The 20,910-nt window shown below is 39.7% G+C and overlaps 1 protein-coding gene across 4 annotated transcripts in view; it reads right to left on the bottom strand.

Annotated features, from left to right (window-relative positions):
- The window catches only part of UGGT2 (UDP-glucose glycoprotein glucosyltransferase 2), a 177,380-nt gene that overhangs the window by 91,585 nt on the left and 64,885 nt on the right, over window positions 1-20,910 (bottom strand). For all 4 annotated transcript variants that reach the window (XR_005530743.1, XM_039245722.1, XM_039245721.1 and 1 more), the window contains exons 11-15: window positions 20,681-20,772; window positions 15,780-15,930; window positions 6,020-6,139; window positions 5,100-5,185; window positions 4,421-4,556 (exon numbers count right to left, since the gene is read on the bottom strand). Coding sequence is in view for 3 of the 4 variants with exons in the window: in XM_039245722.1 (XP_039101653.1) it covers window positions 4,421-4,556; window positions 5,100-5,185; window positions 6,020-6,139; window positions 15,780-15,930; window positions 20,681-20,772 (585 nt within the window). In the remaining variant the exon portion in view is untranslated. The remainder of the gene's footprint in view (window positions 1-4,420; window positions 4,557-5,099; window positions 5,186-6,019; window positions 6,140-15,779; window positions 15,931-20,680; window positions 20,773-20,910) is intronic.

The raw sequence follows: 20,910 nt of genomic DNA on the forward strand, positions 1-20,910 counted from the left end.
ATCTTGAATAAAGCAAATGTTATATACGAAAAGTTACTGAGATTGGTCCTTTTACAAATTAGTCATTTTAAAACAGCAGATATTCCTAAGGTATCTAAGGCAGCTAGATGTCTTGCATAAGCTATTTAGATACATAATGATTCAATTTTCTTATACATTAAAAAAATTTTTAAACTATTATGTAACTCGGTAAGCAATAATAGCAATTTTATTTATTTTCTTATTTTTGTGCTTTATTAAGGTATAATTGACAAATAACATAGCAATATATTTAAAGTGTACAACATGATGATTTGGTAAATACACACACCATGAAAGAACTGCCACCACAAATTAACTAACATCTCCATCACTGCACATAGGTTTTCTTTTTGCTGAGAACACTAAAATTCTACTCTTTGTAAATTTCAGTCACTGTTTTGATTTTACTAAAATTTTACTCCTGTAAATTTCAGGAATAATATTATCAACCACAGTCACCATGCTTTACATTAGTCTCCAGAACTCATTCCTCTTATAACTGAAGTTATACCTTCTGACTAACATTTCCTCACTTTGCCCAGCCCCCTGACAACCAGTTTACTCTGTTTCTAGGACTTCAGCTTTCTTAGATTCCACATACAGGTGATATCATACAGTATTTGTCTTTGCCTGATAGATGTCACTTAATCTAATGCCTTCCAGATTCATCCATGTTGTTGCAAATGGCAGAATTTCCTTCTTTTTGAAGGTTGAATGATGTTCTAATACATGTATATAATACACTACATTTCTTTGTCCATTCATCCACTGAGGGACACTTATACATTGTTTCCATACCTTAGCTATCACGAACAATGCTGCAATAAACATGGGAGTACAGACAGCTCACTGAGATACTGATTTCCTTTGGAAATACACTTAGAAGTGGGACTGCTGGTTCATATTGTAGTCCTAGTTTCTTGAGGAACCTCCAGACTTTTTCCATAATGGCCATACCAGTTACAGTCTCAGAGGGTTCTTTTTCTTTACATCATGCCAGCATTTGTGATCTTGTTTGTCTGATAACAGACACCAGAGGTAAAAGCTCATTGTGGTTCTGATTTGCATTTCCCTGATGATTAATCAAGTTGAGCACCTTTTCCTATACCTGCTCGTCATCTGTGTATCTTCTTTTGAAAAATGTCCATTCAGATCTTGCCCATTTTTTAAAAAATATTTTTAATGTTTTAATTTTGAGAGAGACAGAGAGACAGAACGTGAGTTGGGGAGGGGCAGAGAAGAGGGAGACACAGAATCTGAAGCAGGCTCCAAGGCTCTGAACTGTCAGCACAGAGCCCGATGTGGGGCTCAAACTCATGAGCTGTGAGATCATGACCTAAGCCAGAGATGGACACTTAACTGACTGAGCCACCCAGGCGCCCCTTTTTTGCCCATTTTTAAACTGAGTTATTTATTTTTTGCTATTGAGTTGTATGAATTCCTTGCATATTGTGGATATCAATTCCTTACCGAATAGGTAGTTTGCAAATACTTTTCTCCCATTCCACAGTTGCCATTTTGTTTCACTGATGGTTTCCCTGGCCATGTAGATGCGTTTTATTTTGATATAAACCCCGTATCTATTTTTGTTTTGTTGCCTTTGACTTTGTTGTCAAATCCAAAAATCACTGCCAAGATCAATGACAAAGAGCTTACTTACCCTCCATGTTTTCTTTGAGGAAACAGTTTCAGGTCTTATGTTCAACTTTTTAATCCATTTAGAGTTAATTTTCATATATGGTAGAAGATAGGGATCCTGTTTCATCACTTTACATGTGGATATTCAGTTGTGCCCATTTACTACAATCTACTTCCTATTAATCCTAACTTTATGTTGACAAAATGTTAAATTTTAAGTTCCAAAATAGATCCACTTTATCCTCTGCTCCTTTGTACAATTATTGTCATTTGTACTACATCTATGTTAAAAGCTATTGTATTCAATCTTGTGTAATTCAAACTTTATATATTCACATAGCCTTTTATATGTACCCATATATTTATGTTTATGGTTACCATGTCATTTTTGTGTGTAATTTACATATTTTGTGTGTAAATTTGAGTTACCATCTGGTGTTTCCTTTCAGACTAAAGGATTTCTTTGTATTTCTTCTTCTTAGTATTTCTCCTGAAGCAGCAATGAACTGGAAGAATCCGAGTTCATTTTACTTCTTGTTGAACTTCTGAAAATAGACTTATTCCATGTCATTTGTCCAGTTTTATACTCACTTGCTGTGAGATGGTTAATCTGTTGTCAGTTACCCTATCGTGGCCAAAAGTTGAAGTCTTAAAGTACTTTTGCATTCTCAAACATGCATTCAACAAATACTCATCAAGTATGTAATATACATATTCTTTTGAATCTTAATCTTGTAAGGTAGGAAGAGAAAATCAAATTCCTTGTAAGTTTATATACCCACTGTGGAGAGCTGAGATACAAAGTCAGACTGTTTTACTATAATAAATACTGTACTTACTCTATCGTAACTCTCTAACACATTTCAATAATTTTCATATGCTTTTATTATAATTCTGACCTTCTACTATATTCCTCCTGATAATATATTTTCAAATTACTTAATATAGATAAAATAATTTGCTCATGAAAGCAATGAAAAAATATTAAAGAGACTTTATGGTTCAGGTATTTTACTAAAAGACTAGATTTTGCTCAAATTATTCTGAATTAGTGAAGGTAAGTCATCTAAAGGATACAATACGTTCCCAACAGAATCGTATTAGCTCAATCATGTTTTGCTATTCTATGGGCTACAGAAATTTTAGGGTGAAGAGTGAAACAAACATTGTTTGTTTCAATATTTATTTTTGAGAGCGAGAGAGATGGAACACGAGCTGGGAAGAGGCAGAGAGAGAGGGAGACACAGAAACTGAAGCAGGTTCCAGGCTCGGAGCTGTCAGCACAGAGTCTTACATGGGGCTCGAAGTCATCAACTGTGAGATCATGACGTGAGCCAAAGTTGGATGCTTAACCGACTGAGCCCCCCAGGCGCCCCAAGAACATACACACTTTGAATAACCACCACCATGCTCACACTTCAGATACTGGTGGATTCTAGTATGCTGTAAGCATTCCTTCCTCATTAATTTCCCCCGCTCTTTCCTCTAATAAGTTAGTACAACTTGAAGGCTACAGCACATATAGTATTTTTATGCTGCTTCATATTGAATCCTATGGTTTCAAGTGTAATTTGGTTTTCTAAGATACTACAGTATTATGCTGAACATCACAATAGATAATTCAAAAGGCAAGTGATTGAGAAATATGCCATCACATGCAAATTAATGTCTGATATAAGAGTCAAAGGAGAGAATCAAGATAACTTAGGTAAAGAGAATTTCAAAAGGTCTTCAAGTTTCTTAGTTTTGAATGTATACTGATCCTCCTACAATAAAGCAGCCAGACTTTAATAAAAGATATATCAATTTGATGAACTCCTTATAAACTCTTAAACCAATCAGTTGGTAAAATAGAGATACACCAATGACACATATTCCACAGCATTATTTTACAGAACAAAGTGTATCCCCAAGTCACTGAGGGGCAAGTAATTTCTGTGTCCCAGGACAGTGTAGGAATGAGGTATTTAGTAGTTTTCCCAGGGCTACAGATGCAGGATAGGGAGTTTACAGGGCTTTGGTAATTTCATTGTCACTCTGAAGAAGAACCAGTCGTTATTGTAATAATAATGGCTGAAAGCAAAAGATCAATGAATGAATGAAATAGTTTTTAATCTATGGTCTGACTTCCTTAATAATAATAATATATAGTTCTTTAACATATCTTTTCCATGATGGGCCACAGTAGTTTCAAAACCTAAATTACAAAATAATCTTCCCATCTCCTGTTTGTTAATCAGGTTCTTACCAACTTCTAACTTCTTTGTCAAACTCAGTACCCACCCTTCCATTTCCCCCTCAATTTGCTGTCATGAAGTGATCTCTTTCTCCTTTTAAATTCTCTAGGAAGGGTCTACATACTGTCATTTAGGATATTTAACTTTGCAGTAATCTCTTTTATTCCTAATCTTTTTCAAGACCTTATTCAAGAATTCATCCTTGACTAATCATTTTCTATGAGTATGAATTCTTCCTCTAAACTTATATATATAATTTAAATTCCATTAGTGGCTGGATAAGCCCAAGTAAATTCATCTACTCTAGCAGAGTCTCAGTCACTAAATTTATAAAGTAGGGACAACATTATGTATTCCAGGTGAGAGTTGCAAGAATCAAATTCATCTTCTGTATTAATCCTCACATTGTTTTTTTTTTTTAATAAACTTGGAAAGATAAAAACAACAAGCAGTAACAATTATAGGAACAATGCAGGAAAACCTACTATACGTTCTAAAGAAATGACACCTGTGCATGCACTCACATGTACCACAGAAATAAATGCTTGTGACACATCCTGTTCTTCCGCAATATAGTTGAAAGCTCTCCAAAGAGCAACACCGACATCGTCTGCTCCATCAACTGCATCATCTGTGTTAACAACGAACACAAAACCAATTCTGGGAAAAGAAGGTGAATAAGGAATGTCACAACTATCCCTTGAGTCACAACCAACCATGATTTTTAAACATTACTAGGCTGTAACATCTAGATGGACAGACGGTGTTAATAGAGGAGGGAAGGGAAGTACTTAATTTGAAAAGGTTTGACCTGTCATGTCTATCACCAACATCCACCTATCTACTGGATTCCTCCAAATTGTCAAACTCTTTCTGGTGGTGACATTATTAAATGACCATGTTTTTCCAGGAAAATAAAGGGAAAGTGTACTTTTAACCCAACCGCAGGGGATGGATCCATCTTTAAGCACCCAAAGTGATCAGATCACTCTCTCAGGAAAGTAACAGGATAAACGAGATTACCAAGCAGCTCTGATTAATACAGTCTCTCATAAAGGTAAGTGATACTTCGCAGGCAATGTGTTGTGTCAGGCATGGGAGTGCTTTGAATCCCACATTAACACTGTATGCAATACTCTGTAATACAACATGAATATCACTGATTTCCTTCAGTTGACAGTTTAATAATAAACTGACAATTACCTAAGAGGAATTTTGTGATAATAGAAAAGTTCAGCAAGTTTTATAAAATCCAAGGTATATTCTAGAGCAGGATCAATAAACAGAACCTAAAAAAAAAAAAAGTACATAGTTTATAATCACTATTTTAACATTTTGGAATTTTCATGAAATTCAAGTTTAGTCTAATTTCTGTAGCTAAAAATATGAAATTCAAGGTACAATCTTTCTTAAAAGAAATTTCTAGCAATTCTAAAGAATTTTAAATAAGAATTTCACAAGTAATGAAGGTTTCCGAAGGGTGCACATCTGAATAATCCAAGGAATTTAGTATCAGATTACTCATCCTCTTTCTGAACCACAGCACAAAGAAACTTTTTTTTTATGAGAAGCAAAATATCTTATTCTAAATGTGCACTGGATTTTCTTTAGCATTTTTTAAAGAAGATAGTAATTGGATTTTGAAAAAAATAGCATTAACATAACTGCTTGCTCTACATTGCTGCAGGAAATGAGATACCCACTTACCTTGTGAAAAAAAGTATTTTCTGCACATTTCAAAGTTCTATACAGCTATTTAATATTGTAATTGTGCACTCACACATGGATGATAAAGTGGTATTTATGTATTTTCCATGTTAAGTACTAAACTTAATCATTAGTTCTTTGTAATGCAGAAGGAAAAAAGTTCAATCAAATTACTTTCAGAAAATGTAGAAGTAACTCATCCCTGTCATACTGGTATTACAAAAGCACATGTAAATAAGAGGTAGATTATGTGACACTGCTGAAACATTGTCAGTCATGCCATCTTAAGCTTGTTGCATCAGGTAAGTATGTCCCTCCTTATTACACAGATGCTTATTTACCAAAAACGAGGTTATCCAAAAAGAAGGCTGACATTTTTATAAAAGATTTATATAAAATGTTGAAATAAAACTCACCAAGTTATGAAAATTACGCCTTATGGAAGGGACAGTTCCAGGGAATACTGGCTTTAGAAGCTCCTGGCAACTTGTAGGCCATGTAACGTAGAGATCATCATTTTCTAGGTCATTGATCCACTGGAAAAAATTCGGAAATCTGTTTTGTATATTAATACTTAAGTCACTTTCAAGGCCAATTTTTATTCTATCAAACAAGTAAAAACATACACAGAAATCTCTACATTCATGATTAAATATAAGAATCCAGTTTAATATTCTTTACATTAAAGAGTAGATCATGTACAATTTTTATCACCATGGCCTTTCAGAGTAAGCCTTCCCCAACCAGAACTGATTTTCTCTATTCATGTTTGTTTTTCATATTAACAAATGAAAGGGGTGCCTGGGTGGTTCAGGCAGTGGAGGGTCTGACTCTTGATTGTGTAGAAAATTACTCTCCTAAAACCATTTGAGAGAAAGAAGTGTTTACTTAATTATCAGCAGTATGGGAGGCAATGATGTCTTCCACCTCCCTTCTCAAATTTAAAATCTTAGAAATAAAAAATAAAACATGACACCTTGGATGTCCAATTCGAATCAAGATGTAGCTGTTTATACTAGACAAAGCCACCTGCCTGAAACGGCACTAAAAGCTGGGGAAAACATATAAATCATCATTTATATGGAGGCAGGTTAACCAACAGTCAAGAGTTGAGGATTACAATCCTTGAAAGCAGGGAGCATTAAGAGACAAGCTCCCCATCACCTCAATTTCATCCCAAGGAGCATGTTCCAAATTGCAGCTTGGAAGAACTAATTTGAACACAAAGTGACAGTCATATTGGGCTGGAAAGACCAAAGTTAAAATTAGGGTTGCCTAAATGGTAGGAACTGGGTGGGGGTGGGAGTGGGGAGAATCCAGGAGAGAAGGAAACTGCAGGGAAGGAAACAAATGATCTCTGTCTCTATACAAATTCCTCTCATTTGCTGACTACTAACCTGCACACACCCAGCAACGCTCCAGCCCCAACACTGCACCCCACCCAAAAAAGGCTAGGAGGAAAGAGGCACTGGGAAGTTGCAACTGCAGCCAGAGCATAATAAGGAGATAGAAGTTGAAGTTCAAAGTGTTAAGACTTGGGTAAACACTGTGCTTTAATTTGGGAAATGAAGAGGACTAGCCCCCAGCCATCAGACACGAAGCAGAAGAGCCCTCACAGAGCCCAGAAACCTACCTGACCAGAGCCAGGGGGGGCCTGCTGCCTGGACAGCTGGAGCAAACCTTACAAGCATTCACTTCCATGACTTTACGTCAGCAATTTTGGGCTATCAAAAACTCCCATTAAATAAAGGGCCAAATATTGAAATGCAAGAGAAAAACCAAATAATATAGAAGAACTTACACAAGGACTTTAAAATAATGATTTACATATTTAAAAAAAACACAAATAGGGGCAACTGGGTGGATCAGTCGTTTGAGTGTCTTGACTTAGGCTCAAGTCATGATCTCACGGTTGGTGAGTTTAGCCCCACATTGAGCTTGCTGCTATTGGCATTAAACTTGCTTCATATCCTCTGCCTCCCTTCCCTTGTTCTCTACCTCTCTCCTGCTCATTCTCTCTCCCTCTCTCTCAAAATAAGTAACTTTAAAAAAATAAAAAGAAGAAAAATAGATGGAAGGATAGAAAATGTTAAGAGAACTAAATTTTTTTTAAAAAGAGCCAAAGGGATATTCTGCATTTTAATTTTTATTTCAATTTTTATTAAAAAATTTAAAAAATGTTTATTTTTGAAAGAGCGAAAGAGCACAAGCAGGGGAGGGGCACAGAGAGGGAGAGAGAGAGGGAGAGAGAGAGGGAGAGAGAGAGAGAGAGAGAGAGAGAGAGAGAGAATCAAAAGCAGGGTCCAGGCTCTGAGCTGTCAGCACAGAGCGTGACATGGGGCTCAAACCCAGGGAACTGTGAAATCAGGACCGGAGCCAAAGTCAGTAGCTAAACTGACTGAGTCACCCAGATACCCCTGGGATAGTCTAGATTTTAAAACTCTATACTTAAACCCTCCTAATTAGTTCTTACAGTTCTTAAGAAGTCAGCAAGGAAGACAGTGGAAAGTCTGCTGAATGACGGATCAACAAAGTGTGTATTAACTAAAGGACATAGAGAAAAAAAACTGTGCAAAAATTGAAACAAGGGGCAAGAGAGATGAATGACACTGGCAAATGGTCCAATCATGTGCCCCTGAAAGTCCCAAAGGAGAGGAGGGAGGAGGTCATTGGTACTGAAGAAATTAGGCAGCTTCTGCAGTGTTCCAGACACGAGGTTTTGGAGAACTTAATAAAGTCAGAGGCAGCAGTTTCAGAGAGAAGACTGAATTCAGAGACACACACACAGAGGGACAAATAAGAGGGAAAATCTAGGGTAATCCACGGCTTTCAGAAAGGAGCAGCGTACTAACACTAAGACAGCAGCGGTATGAGAAGCAGGCTGTTGAGGGGAGAGGACAGGCAGGTGGAGAAGGAGATGGTTCAGTCTGGGACCTACTGAAGAAGTACGTAAAGACGTGTGGGCAGAGGTAACTGGGTCAGCTGCAACAGTTTCTATTTTGTGCTTAACAAGTATGATGGGGATCTGTGATGAGCTTCTCTCCGCTATGAAGTGTCCTGGTACACTGAGGGGAGGGAGAAGGGGGAACTTCAGTCTCCCTGAAAAGTAGGTAGTGGTGTATCTTGTTTATGTTTTTGAGATAATTCCTGCCAACATGTGAAGGTAATGGGAACAGTTCTAAAGATCCTGGCAATATGCTAGGAATCCTCTGTGAATTGGAAATCTCTGTAGACTCTAGTAGTGTCTAGATCAGTTCACTGTTCTTCTCTGAGAATCAGAGGCCAGTGGAGGAAAAAGCACCAAAGTAGAGGATGTGAATACCTGATCCTGCTGGTGGTCACTTAATATTGGTTTTAAGTGAGAAACTGGCCCTATAATGCTTTATATAACTGTCCCACTGCACTTGACTAGTGACTGGGGGCAGAGTCACTTTTCATGTGGATCAAAATAGCTGGAAGTGTTTACTGAAAAATGCAGATTCCTTGGCCGGCCTTCAGACTTACTGAGTAGCAATAATCTCAGAACAGGGCCTAGGACTCTCCCTTGGTGAATTTTTACCACAAATACTGAAGTTAGAACACGATGGCAATGGCCTAATTTATAGCATGGGAGCCAGGTATACTCATCTAGTTGGTACCCTGATCCACTGTGGAGAACTATGGAAACAATGGAAATTGGGCGCATAGTCCCCGGGACTGAACTGCCCACTGTTTACTCTCAAGTAAATTTACAGAAGCAGCAACATACCTGGAAGGGTGACCTCACAGAGTTGCATCCAGAACTGGCGCTGAAATCCCAATGAACTACCTCTATTAGTTTTGTTGGTGGTAACTCTGGCCTTTGTATCTACTGGGCTGCCAAGACACTGGATAAATGCTGTTGTCATTAGCAGAGGAGAACCTACTGGACAATCTCCTCAATGTCCTAGGAGCTATACAGGCCAGCAAATGGACACGAGGCTGGTCATGGTATCACACAATGATGCTCCTTCTGAGAGAAGCAAAGAACTTAAAAGATTTATAATTTATGTCTTTTGGGTTTTCTTGAGGGAGTGGCATCAGCCAAATAGCTAAGGAATTCCAAAACTCCACCCTTACCTAAAAGCAACAAAAAGCTAGAAAACCTGGGGGAAATCAACATTATAAGAACTGTGAAAACTAACCAAAAGCTTGTAGCAACCTTGAGAATATTTATTGAAGAAAAATGGCTGAATCTCAGTAAGAACAGTGAGATTTGTGTTGTGATAACTTATCCTAGCCCCAACTCCTGCTACCAAGCTTATCAGTAGCCTTGACAATGACAGCCTGAATTCCAGTACCAATACTAGATAAAGTACAATGGACCTCTTCCTGAAAGAATTCCAGTTTCTGTTTGAGCTGTCTGGTGACTCCCTAGAAAACCCACTGGAAACCAGGCTTGTCTTTATCCTGACTCACAACACTGTTAGAGCTGCTAACCCAATGTGAGGAAATTACTTACGGGCAAATGTTTTAGTTACTGCCCCCTGAGGCAACAGAAAACAGCTGAGATGAAAACAGAATAGTCAAAATCCAGTGAAGAAAGGCTGGGCAATGAGATGTTTTGGGGAACAGGGCTTTGAGACGTTTTGATGTTATTTCCGGGATTTCCTAAAAGGCCATGCACATGTCCAGGGAAGACTGAGAAGTCCCCGAGTTCTCTCCTTGGGTTGACTCTCTCCTTGGGCTGCAAGCAAGGAGTGAAGGCTGAGGCAAATGCACACTGTCTAGCTGAGGGTCCAACCTGGGCTGCCCCCTCCTCACTCAGCCACACACACAGAGCCCCTATGCAAGACTGGGAGGTTTTCTGGGTCCGGGGATTTAAGTAAATCTCTGTCCAAAACTGAGTAGATGACTAGGCTAGCATAACAGAGAAGACACTAAACAAATGATAAAAAAAACAATAGCAAATAGCAACAACAAACCCAGGGAAGGTGAGAATCTGACTTCTAGGAGTTCAAAATGTCCCGTTTTCAACAAAAAATTAAGAGGCACTGAAAATTTCTAAAATAAACGTAAGAAAACAATTCCATTTACAATAGTTTTAGGAAGGGCAAAATACTTAGAAATCAGTTTAACAAGCAGGAAGCTTGTACACTGAAAGCTACAGAACATCACTGAAAGAAAATAAAGACTGAATAAATGGAAAGGCATCCCATATTCATGGATCAGAAGGCTGAATATATTAAAATAGCAATATCTCCTAAATTATCTATAGATTCGATGAAATTTCAATAAATATTCCAACTGTCCCTTTTCCAGAAATGGACATAATGATCCTATAATTCAAAATGAAGAGCAAGGGTCCTAGGATTGCCAAGATAATCTTGAAAAAGAACAAAGCTGGAAGACTCACAATTCCCAATTTCAAAACTTACTACAAAGCTACGGTAATCAGTGTGGTATGTGCATAAGGGCAAGGTATGGATTAATGGAACCGAACTAAGAGTCCAGAGTAAACCCATGGGTCTATGATAAGTTCATTTACAACATCATTATGGGGCTTAGATGGGAAACTTGCTGTTATAGATTGTGGGGCCCACTGTGGGTAGCAAGTTACATTCTTAATTTGGATAAAGAATTCATTTCCTCTGCCTGTGCTGACTAGTGTTTTTTCTGAATCTAATCGCGGTCATCTTGGTGACAAAAACAAAGAATTAGAGCTGTTTTGATAGAATGACAAATGGCTAGGGTGACTTGGGAACTTTAAAGAGAAGGAAATTGAAGAAAAAGATCATAAGCAACTCGGGAATATGGCTACAACATGGCTATCACAGGACAGAAAACAGAAAGTTGTAGCTAGGGGCAGGGGTAGTTTTGGTGGAATATGACCAGAGTCCCCTTCACGATGGTGGTCTGGCACATTGGACTGAAAAGGAATTACAATCCAAAGGAGTCAAGCATACAACTGTATGGTCGTTTTTACTGACTTTAACAAAATACTGATGAAACTCAATGTACTGTGCCAAGGCAAGAAACAGGAAACTAAACTATGTAAAATTTAAGTTGTGTCTCCTGATGTCTGGGGAAAGAAACTTAAGATGGCTAACTGAGGATGGGAGAATACTCAGTGACCCTCTTGAGTTTTTACTCAACTTTTAAGCAAGCAGATTTTAAGAAATAAACTGCCAAGGTTTGTTTTTGGTGAGGGTATAAATACAGCGGTCAGAAGTAATGTAACTCAGTGACTCAGCTTTTTCTGTAAAAATCCAGGGGAAGAAAAAGAATTAAATGCCAAGGATTGCTCTCATTCGTGAATAACTGTTTTGACATTAAGGTATCCAAGAGATTTTCTGAGTGCTTCCTGTGCGACTGGGCCTGACGGACACTGAGGATATTTAACAAAGTCCTGGTTTTTACAGAGCTTATCTTCCACTGGAAGAAGATTATATGTAAGCAAATAAATACATATCATACTGGGAGGCAGCAAATGCTGCTAAGCAAAGATTAAGCTTATGCATGAGGTAATTTGGCTCCTTTCACAGGCCAATGTGAAGAGAGTGCTCAGAACCCAGGGCTCTGCATTTCATGCCAGTTAATTTTTTTAAAGGAATCTAGAGAATAAAGTCTCACAAATAGTTATCTATTAAAGCAGGCACTTTCCAAGTGGAAAAAATAAAAGCTTTTAATTGAGACACAAAATTTCCCTTAATAGTATGCAAAAAAAAGTATTTAAAAAATTAAGCCATATTTAGCCTTTAAAAAAGAAGAAAATTCTGATGCATGCTATAACATGGATGAACCTTGAGAACAGTATGCCTAGTGAAATACAGACAGAAATGGACAAATACTGTAAAATCCCATCTTTATGAGGACTTAGAAAAGGCAAATTTAGGGACAGAAAGTAGAACAGAGGTTACCAGGGAATTTGGCGAGAAGGGGATGAGGAGTTATTGCTGAACGGTTATGGCATTTTTTTTTTGGAATGAAGAAGTTCTAGAAATGGATCTCGGTGATGACTTTACAATACTGTGAATGTACTTAATGCCACCAACTTACCCACTTATAAAGGTTAAAGGAGGACATCTTATGCACATTTTACCTCAATTAAAAATTACTTCCTGACACTCTTAGAATGGAAAAGAATGCCTCCTAAGGTGCCCAAGGGATGAGCAAGAGTCAGAGCCGTTACAGCAGTGCAGGGGGGAAGTGGGACTGGGGGGGGGGGGGCGGTGAGCGGAACAGCATCAGGCTGCTCCTCCCCAGAGTGACTGCTCTCTGTGGCCAACCCAGGAGGACCAGGATGTTATCTTATAAATGGAGCTGCAAGAATTCCTTATAGATCTATTTCCTATTCAGAGTAGTCTTGAAGACTACTTTCCTTTTCTTACTATAGCCCACACTCCCAGTGTCTTCTACAAATGCACGAATGCTTAAAAGTCACAAAGTATTAGGATTACTAACATGGTCATTCCTTTTTCTGATAAAACGTTTTTAGAGAAGACATCTGTTCACTGAGCTCAAAGATAACCGAGTGAAAGGAAAATCTAGCCAGTGAGACAATATGGTCTAAAAAGCAGTACAACATAGTAACAACACTTATAACAAGGCACTTAGTGCTCTAGAGAATACAAATGGTAACTAACTAATAACTTGTGTACTTTTTCCTGAGTTGAAGCCCTCTGATGCCTCAGGGAATACGGCATTTCTTTGGTGCTGTTGTCTTTCCATGATTCTTGGATGGTGGACTAAATTTGTAAGTGAGAAGGCTTTTCAGGTAGGACAAAAGTAACTATAATAACTGAGATACTTCCAAGAAATACCCTTAAATTTTTACATGAGACACTTAGCAAGAGAGGTTATTCTTCTCATTAAAAATTCTTTTTTTTCTGGGGCGCCTGGCTGGCTCAGTCGGTGGAGCATGTGACTCTTTATCTCGAGGTTGTGAGTCTGAGCCCCACGTTGGGGGTAGAGATTACTTAAAAATAAAATCTCTAAAGAAATTTTTTCCCGATCATATAAGTAAAATATACCCACTGTTAAAAATATGGAATTTACAGAAAGATGAAGGAAAAAACCCAATGCCCATTAAACCACATTAAACCACACCATCCATTAATAAGAACATTTTGATACATTTCTTCTGATCCTCTATCTTTTCATCTGATAGTATCACGAAAGTCTGTACTTTTTACTTAACATGAGAGCACATTGTTCCTGAAACATCCTTATAAACATAATTTTGTTGTCTGAATAATACCTGAGCACCTGGATATACAATTCACAACATTCTCTGTTACATACTTAGCTCATTTCTATTTTGCTTTAAAAATATGCAGTGATGACCATATCCTGGCATATGAATACTTTTCTCCATTTCCCACTATTTCTTTATGAGAGTTTCCAGTAAAATTACTTGATCAAAATCTATAAATACTGTAAAGGCGCCACAGCCACGACAGCTTCAAAGTGTTTGCCAATTAATCCTCTTTCCATGTGTCTTTATAGCCCTTCTGCATTTCCTCAGTTAGGCTGCAGTTTTTATTATTTGTAATTAAGACTCTTACACAGTAAAGATATTATCAAGGTATCTGAACTTTTATATTATGAATGAGTCATTGTGTCTTTCAAATGGTTTTTGGAAATAAAGCTTTTGATCTGCTGTCACTTCAAGCCCATTTTACTAAAGTCTTATTAATTATAACAGCTGTCTTGGGGAAGTTTTAGTTATATAATCTGCCAGGTGATACTTTAATTTTCCCATTTCTAACAGCCATACTTCTTTATACTAATGTTAAATCATAATAGTTATATTATGTTGTAATTAGAATGCTCCCAGAGTTTCATTGCTAAAAATTATGTTTTATGTTGGTTTGAGATATTTACTTATTCCTTCAAAGAATCTTTATCAAGTACCTACTAAAACCAGGGATATAATGGTGAGGGAAAAAAATGGATAAAAATTCTTACTTTCAAGTTTATAAAGTCTAGTAAGGAACAAAGACCTCAGAGAATCAATCACAGGACAAAATTACAAAATTATAAAAGAGCTGTATAACCTAATAGGTACGTATGCAGACATACGTGTGGTGGGGGGGTAGAAAGGATGAAGTCAGAGGCCGGGGCTGCTCCCCCCTTGCATGTTCCGTACAAATCTGTACACGGGCTTGTGTCCGGGAACAGGTCCTCTAGGCTGGCTTCCGGGAACTGAGCCCTGAAGATGCTGTGACTGCCGCGTTTTTCCTGCGCGAGGCCCTCGTGCAGCGCGGGAAGCCCGTGCAGAGGTATGTGAGCAGGACTCCGGGTGAACGCCCGCCTCCCGTCCGAGGGCCGGAGCCTGAGCGCCTGGCGCCAGTCCCCGGCCGCTGACGCCTGGGCGACAGGCCCCTCGCGAGCCCCGCCCCGCCGGCCGAGCAAGCCCGGCGCAGACGGTCACGGTCACGGTCACGGGCGCCGCGAAGCACGTGGGGGCTGGCGCCCGGTCTCCCCCGGACTTGACCTCGTGCTTCCTCCCTCGGCGGACGCTGCTTTGTGTTCTGCGGCTCAAACCGCCTGTGACCCTGATATGACCGCTCTGGGCTCCAGAGTCGTCCCGGCAGATCACCGAACCCAAGGCGATGCTGGGCTCCTGGGCACAGCGCGCACACGAACGCAGCTTCCAGAGCTGCTCTCGGCAAGCGGGAGGGAGCAGACGGGACAGTGCGGAGAAGAGGATTTCACAGCCTAGAACGAAAGGAGGCGGCGGCCTCCGACAGCCCCACGGGCCCCACTCGTGAGGGGAGGGCATCAGAGCTGCAAGTGGGGGGCGGGGGGCGTGAGCCGACGCCCAAACCAGCAGGTGCAGCACCGACCGGAAGACCTGCGGGCGAGCTTAGAGGGCGGGTGGGATCCTCACATCCCCCAGATTTTCACAGTGATGTTCTGTTCTCGCTGTCGTTCATGGGGTCATGTGTTGTTGTGCTTATTATTTTTTAAAGCTGGGACGGATCCCGAATGAGTGAGTTGTTGTGAGGAAACGCAGACAACAGGACAGAGGGGGCGGAAGATGCAAGAGTGAGAGGGGGGAGTCTGTATTTTCACTTTTCTTCTGAGTTCCTGCAGCCTCCTCCAAAACGCTTACATTTATTTGAAGGCCTGCCAAGAGTGGGCTTTATATTCAGTCTGAAAGCTACTAAAGGTTTCTGTTTTTTTAAAAAAAGGACCCACACGAGCACTTACCATTACAGAAGAATGCCTAATATCTAATGCGTAGGTATGGTCCCAAACATCGGAGTTTAATTTTAAAAATTTGCTCACATCTTCTTTGTTGATCCCAAGATTGTGAAGGCCATTCATCATTTTTCCTTCTAGTTTCAGCATATCCAAAATACTTTTAAAGAAAAGAAATAAGTTTTACTTTGATTTGCCACATTAAAAAAAAACTTTAAACTTTATAGCTTTCTTAAAGCATTAGAAACAGATTCCACTGGTATTTTTATGAATAGCAGGGAAAAACAGTATTAAACTCATTAACAAACAAGGAACTCTAATTATCTAGGGTAAACTCATGTTGACTTTTTTTGTGCGTGTGACAAAATCTTACTATTTAAAAGGCAAAGCAACAAGATTTACTTATTACACCCTGTAGCAAAGAAGGAAGATATGCTCACCCCTGAGCAAGCCAAAAATGAAGGGAAACATATACTAGATCACCATTTTGGAAAATCAACTAATAAAACAAGAGGACTCAAGAAACAAAATTTTACCATGGAAAAAGCCCCATTAAAGCATGAAAGTTCACATCTGGTTAGAATACATATTAAAATTACTAATCATACATATAACACTTTGAGAGCTCTTAAACATGACAGGAAGATTACTGCTAAAAACATAACAACATCAATATGTGACCCCACTGGCAAAAAGTGTGGGCAACTTGATTCTTTAAACTCCTACTGATCAATCTCACACTGTGTTCCAGGTAAGTCCACATCCTCCCCAAACAGAGCGCTCCTCACCACCACCCCAGGATGTCCTGGTGATGCAGGTGAGGCCCAGACAAGGTGGTCTCCTGCCCAGGTCCCTCAGCAAGTGGGGACAGAGCTGGGATACGAACGCCAGAGGGAGGCAGTGTTTTCCTCTGTCTGTAAAGATAAGGCTTCACCAATAGTGGTAAAGTGTGTGTTTGCAAAGGTAAAACTTGACCAGGCAAGGGAGAACTTTATTCCGTTTTGAAACCAAGTGTTAAAAATTCATATTTATAATAGTTAACCTAGCTGCTTCATTACAAAATCCAATCAAGGAAATCACTTTGCTTTTCAGAAAAGAACAGAATTAGAATAAAGCAACAGGTGGATTTTAGAATACCATTCTAAATGGTATTCTAATACCTCCTCAGGGAGGCCAGGAGAGATCTGCATTTATTTTTTTTTTAAATGTTTTATTTATTTCTAGGAGAGAGAGAGAGACAGCGTGAGCAGGGGAGGGTCAGAGAGAGAGGGAGTCACAGACTGAAACAGGCTCCAGGCTCTGAGCTGGCAGTCAGCACAGAGCCCGACGCGGGGCTCGAACCCACGAACCGCGAGATCATGACCTAAGCGAAAGTCGGACGCTCAACCGACTAAGCCACCCAGTAGCCCCGAGAGATCTGCATTTATAAGGCTGAGATGTGATATCTGAACTCTTACAAAAAGCTGTTTTTTGTTAGTGTTTTAAGCTGGCCTGAATGACTCTGTATCCTAGGCACTTCTGACCACTGCTTTACAGAGCACAGTCTTTACCCACCCGCCTCCAGTCTATGAGAAAATGATGTAGGATAGAAAGAGCACTCACTTAGATACCCCAAATCTCCAATCTAATGATTAGATTTAGTCTGGGCTACAAGACTAGTTCACGTGGGGCTTCTTGAAATTCTTAATCCCTTTGGTCTAAATTCTCTTATTTTGTAAGACAAGAATTCTCGATTACCAGTGCTCTCTCCATTTTCAAAATTGTGTGATGCTTACTGATCACTTCTTTTGGGCAACTCTAATATTCCCCATAGTTTTTGTAACTAGCATTCCTGCTATCCCAACCTAGTCTCCAACAAAAAGCATCCATAGAAAAACCTTACTGAGGTACATGGTACATTGGAGAGCGCATGAGGTTTTGAATCCTGCTATTTGCCAGCTATGTCCCTGTCTTTGCATGAATTTGAGTCTTTATTTTCCAATCTAAAAGAGAGAATGGTGATAATCACTTTCTAGGGTGTTAAGATTATTAAATTAACTCACTACTGGGCACACAGCTGTCCTCTATAAGCATTAGTCTCTTCCTTGCTCTTTTCAAATCCTGAATTTTGGCTACCAATGGGGAAAAAAATGGTTCTTTAAATATGTTAGGTCTATTTATCAAGAAAATGCCTTAGATCTCTAGATTCTGAAACAATTAAAATAATTTCTCATGCTACTCTTTGAAATAGTTACTATCTTTAGATTGGCTTAGAGCCCTTCACTGGCTTCTCTGGCCCTTGAGACAAAAGGAGAAAACCCGAAACCTGGTTGCACAAGCTGACCTTTGCTCACGCGTGTGGCCTCACTTCTACCGGCTCCTCCTTGCTCCGCAGCCCGGCCACAGGAGCCCACTGTCATTTTCTCAAATGTGCCATTACTTGCAGAACCTCCACTGCCCACTTTGCCGGATTTGTGCTTGAAGTGTTAGCTTCAACTATCACTTCCTTGAAGAAATCTGACATTTCTACTTGTCCCCATGTTCCACCAAGAACTAGTTTAAATCTCTGGAGTTATAACTCCCCAAGACACTGCACTTTGTCTTTTACAAATCACACTATCGTTATATATTTAATATCAGTTATCCCACTAGACCACTTATTTCTGTCTTTACCATTACACCCCCAACACCGACCAGTTTCTATAGCATAGCAGGCACTCAGATATTTACTGAATTGATTTTGAACACTGAATTGATTTTATAATACTGAATTTTAATGCTGCATGCATTACAAATACGTATTTTTCAAGAACCCCAAAGAGTTCGGAGTCAGATAATTTATACAAAAAAGCCCCACACAAGTAGGACTATCAAGACACCCTTGTTCCGTCTGTCTGTCGGCAGGTATGCTGGGGTGTCAGCACTCAAGCACAACAGGCTGGTTGTCAAAATAATTAATATCCACTTTGTACCCGTTTGTCTGGTCAAATCTGTGGTTGAGGCGACCATTCAAAGAAAAAGCTGAGTCAGTGGCCTCTGGGTAGAGGTGTGACACGCCACTGACAGAGCTCCTCAAATGTGCTCAGCCCTACCTGCCTCCCTCCCCGGTCACTCACTCGTACAGCCTCCTGCTGTCTCACCTCCCTGAGGACGAGAGCCCGGCGTGGCCCAGGCCTTGAGCGAACCACTGCTGGCCTGACCCGAGGCTCCGGCTCCTCCCACCACTCCCAGGACGGACCCGGAGGCCAGGGCGCGTGGGATCAGTCCTCAACAACCCAAAACGCGGTGAGTGCCAGGAGAAGGGAAAGGAGCGAATTCCTCACTCCCAATCTTGCCTTAAACAGCCAGTGCTGTAGTACTAGTTGCATAGGGCCGCTCTCTGGATCCAGGACACAATTCTAGAAATAGTATATTTTCCTTCCTTCTCCTCTTTCCTGAATCATTTTCTTCTATGCTCCACACTGATTTTATTCTACATGTTCTGATTTCTTTTGGAGAATTTGTTTATTTTGTGCTAAAAATATTCAGAAGACCTAAAAATTCTCACACATTTTCTTTTCCTCCTTGGAGGGAATTACAGCAGCTACAACTAGTGATTACAACAGAGGGGAGCAAGAATGTATTACGTGATGTGGAGATCTCTCTACCTACCCGCTGGAAGAGCCAAGGGGGCTGTATTTCTTGAATAGCCTAGAGCTTTTCTAAATTATTGGGCCACATGTTCCTATGAAGAGTTTCCTGAAATCCACCCACCATTTCTCTCCTTCTCTCTCTTTTTTTTTCTTAATGTTTATTTCTGAGAGACAGAGGGAGACAGAGTACAAGCTGGGGGGGGGGGGGTGGGCTGTCTGCACAGAGACTGATGTGGGGCTCGAACCCACAAACTGCAAGATCATGACCTGAGCAGAAGTCAGACACTTAACTGACTGAGCCCCCCAGGCACCCCTTTCTCCTTCTCTTAAACCCACTTTCACTTTCCTGAGCACAGATGAAGTTTTGTTCCCCAGAAGCTCACAGGCCAGTAGCTAACAACCACTCTACTCTATGTACAGTACTTAGCCTATAGATCTTCGTTATCATTTTTCCCAAGGATCCAACTAAATAAAGAGAAAGCCTCCATTGAACTACTGTGCTTCTCAGTCATTCCTGTACTTTGCTACTCTTTCAAACCTGGTAAGAAAATAAGATAAACATTAACTGAAGTTCAGTGAAAGTATATTCATTTGAATTAAAATGGAATATCTGAAGTATTGTGCTTACTAAGTTTATTTTGTTAATTTTTAAAGTAGTTTTATGCTTCTCTTTAAATGTAAAATAATTTGAGTTTTCTTCTGTTTGACCCATGACTAATTTATGGACCAATGGCCATGATAAACACAAAACCTTTTAATTTTGCCCTAAAGCATTTTTGAAGAATTGTTTTTGACCTAAACAGATAATACCCTGCATTTCTATAATGTCAAATTTCCCTTCTGACAAATACAAGCAATTTAAACTCTTTCTGTTCATTTCATTCTTCTGGGGAAATGTCTCATGTTCCTTTCAGGGCCTTTCTGGAGGAGAGAGGCCTCCTGCTGCTCAGCTCAGTCCCAAGGAACTTCTCTGCTAAAGGAGAGACCTACTAATGAAAGGCCCTTCCTAACAATGTGACAAGCATAGGACAAAGGCTCCGAAACTTCAGTTTTCACATCTGAACAGACTGTCGCCAAGGTCTCTTCCAGTTCTCCATACTAAGATACTTGTGAGTACTCTACCAAAATAATAATAGAACTTTGCCCATGACAAATACAAGACTTTCTGAAGTCTTTCACAAACACATGAATTTGCCTTACCTTTAAAGTAATTATTTGCATTCTGGCAAAACAATACTCAGGACAACATTTGCCTTTATACGAGTCATAGTTCGTTTGTATCAGTAATTCAATACTTACCTAAAAGGATCATAAGCACTCATATCCACACGAAGTCCATTTATGAACAGACAGGCATCACCTGGCTGAATTTCAAATCTATCATGAAGACCCTTGAAATAGAGCAGAGTATGGTTAACCAAGTCACATAACAACAGTGATCTACGCCAGGAGTCAGCAAACTTTCTGTAGAGTCACATAGGAAATATTTTAGGCTTTGCTGGCCACATTATCTCTGTTGCAACCACTCA

The sequence above is a fragment of the Hyaena hyaena genome, unplaced genomic scaffold (assembly GCF_003009895.1).
Source record: "Hyaena hyaena isolate Hyena2069 unplaced genomic scaffold, ASM300989v1 scaffold_263, whole genome shotgun sequence".
NCBI lineage: Eukaryota > Metazoa > Chordata > Mammalia > Carnivora > Hyaenidae > Hyaena > Hyaena hyaena.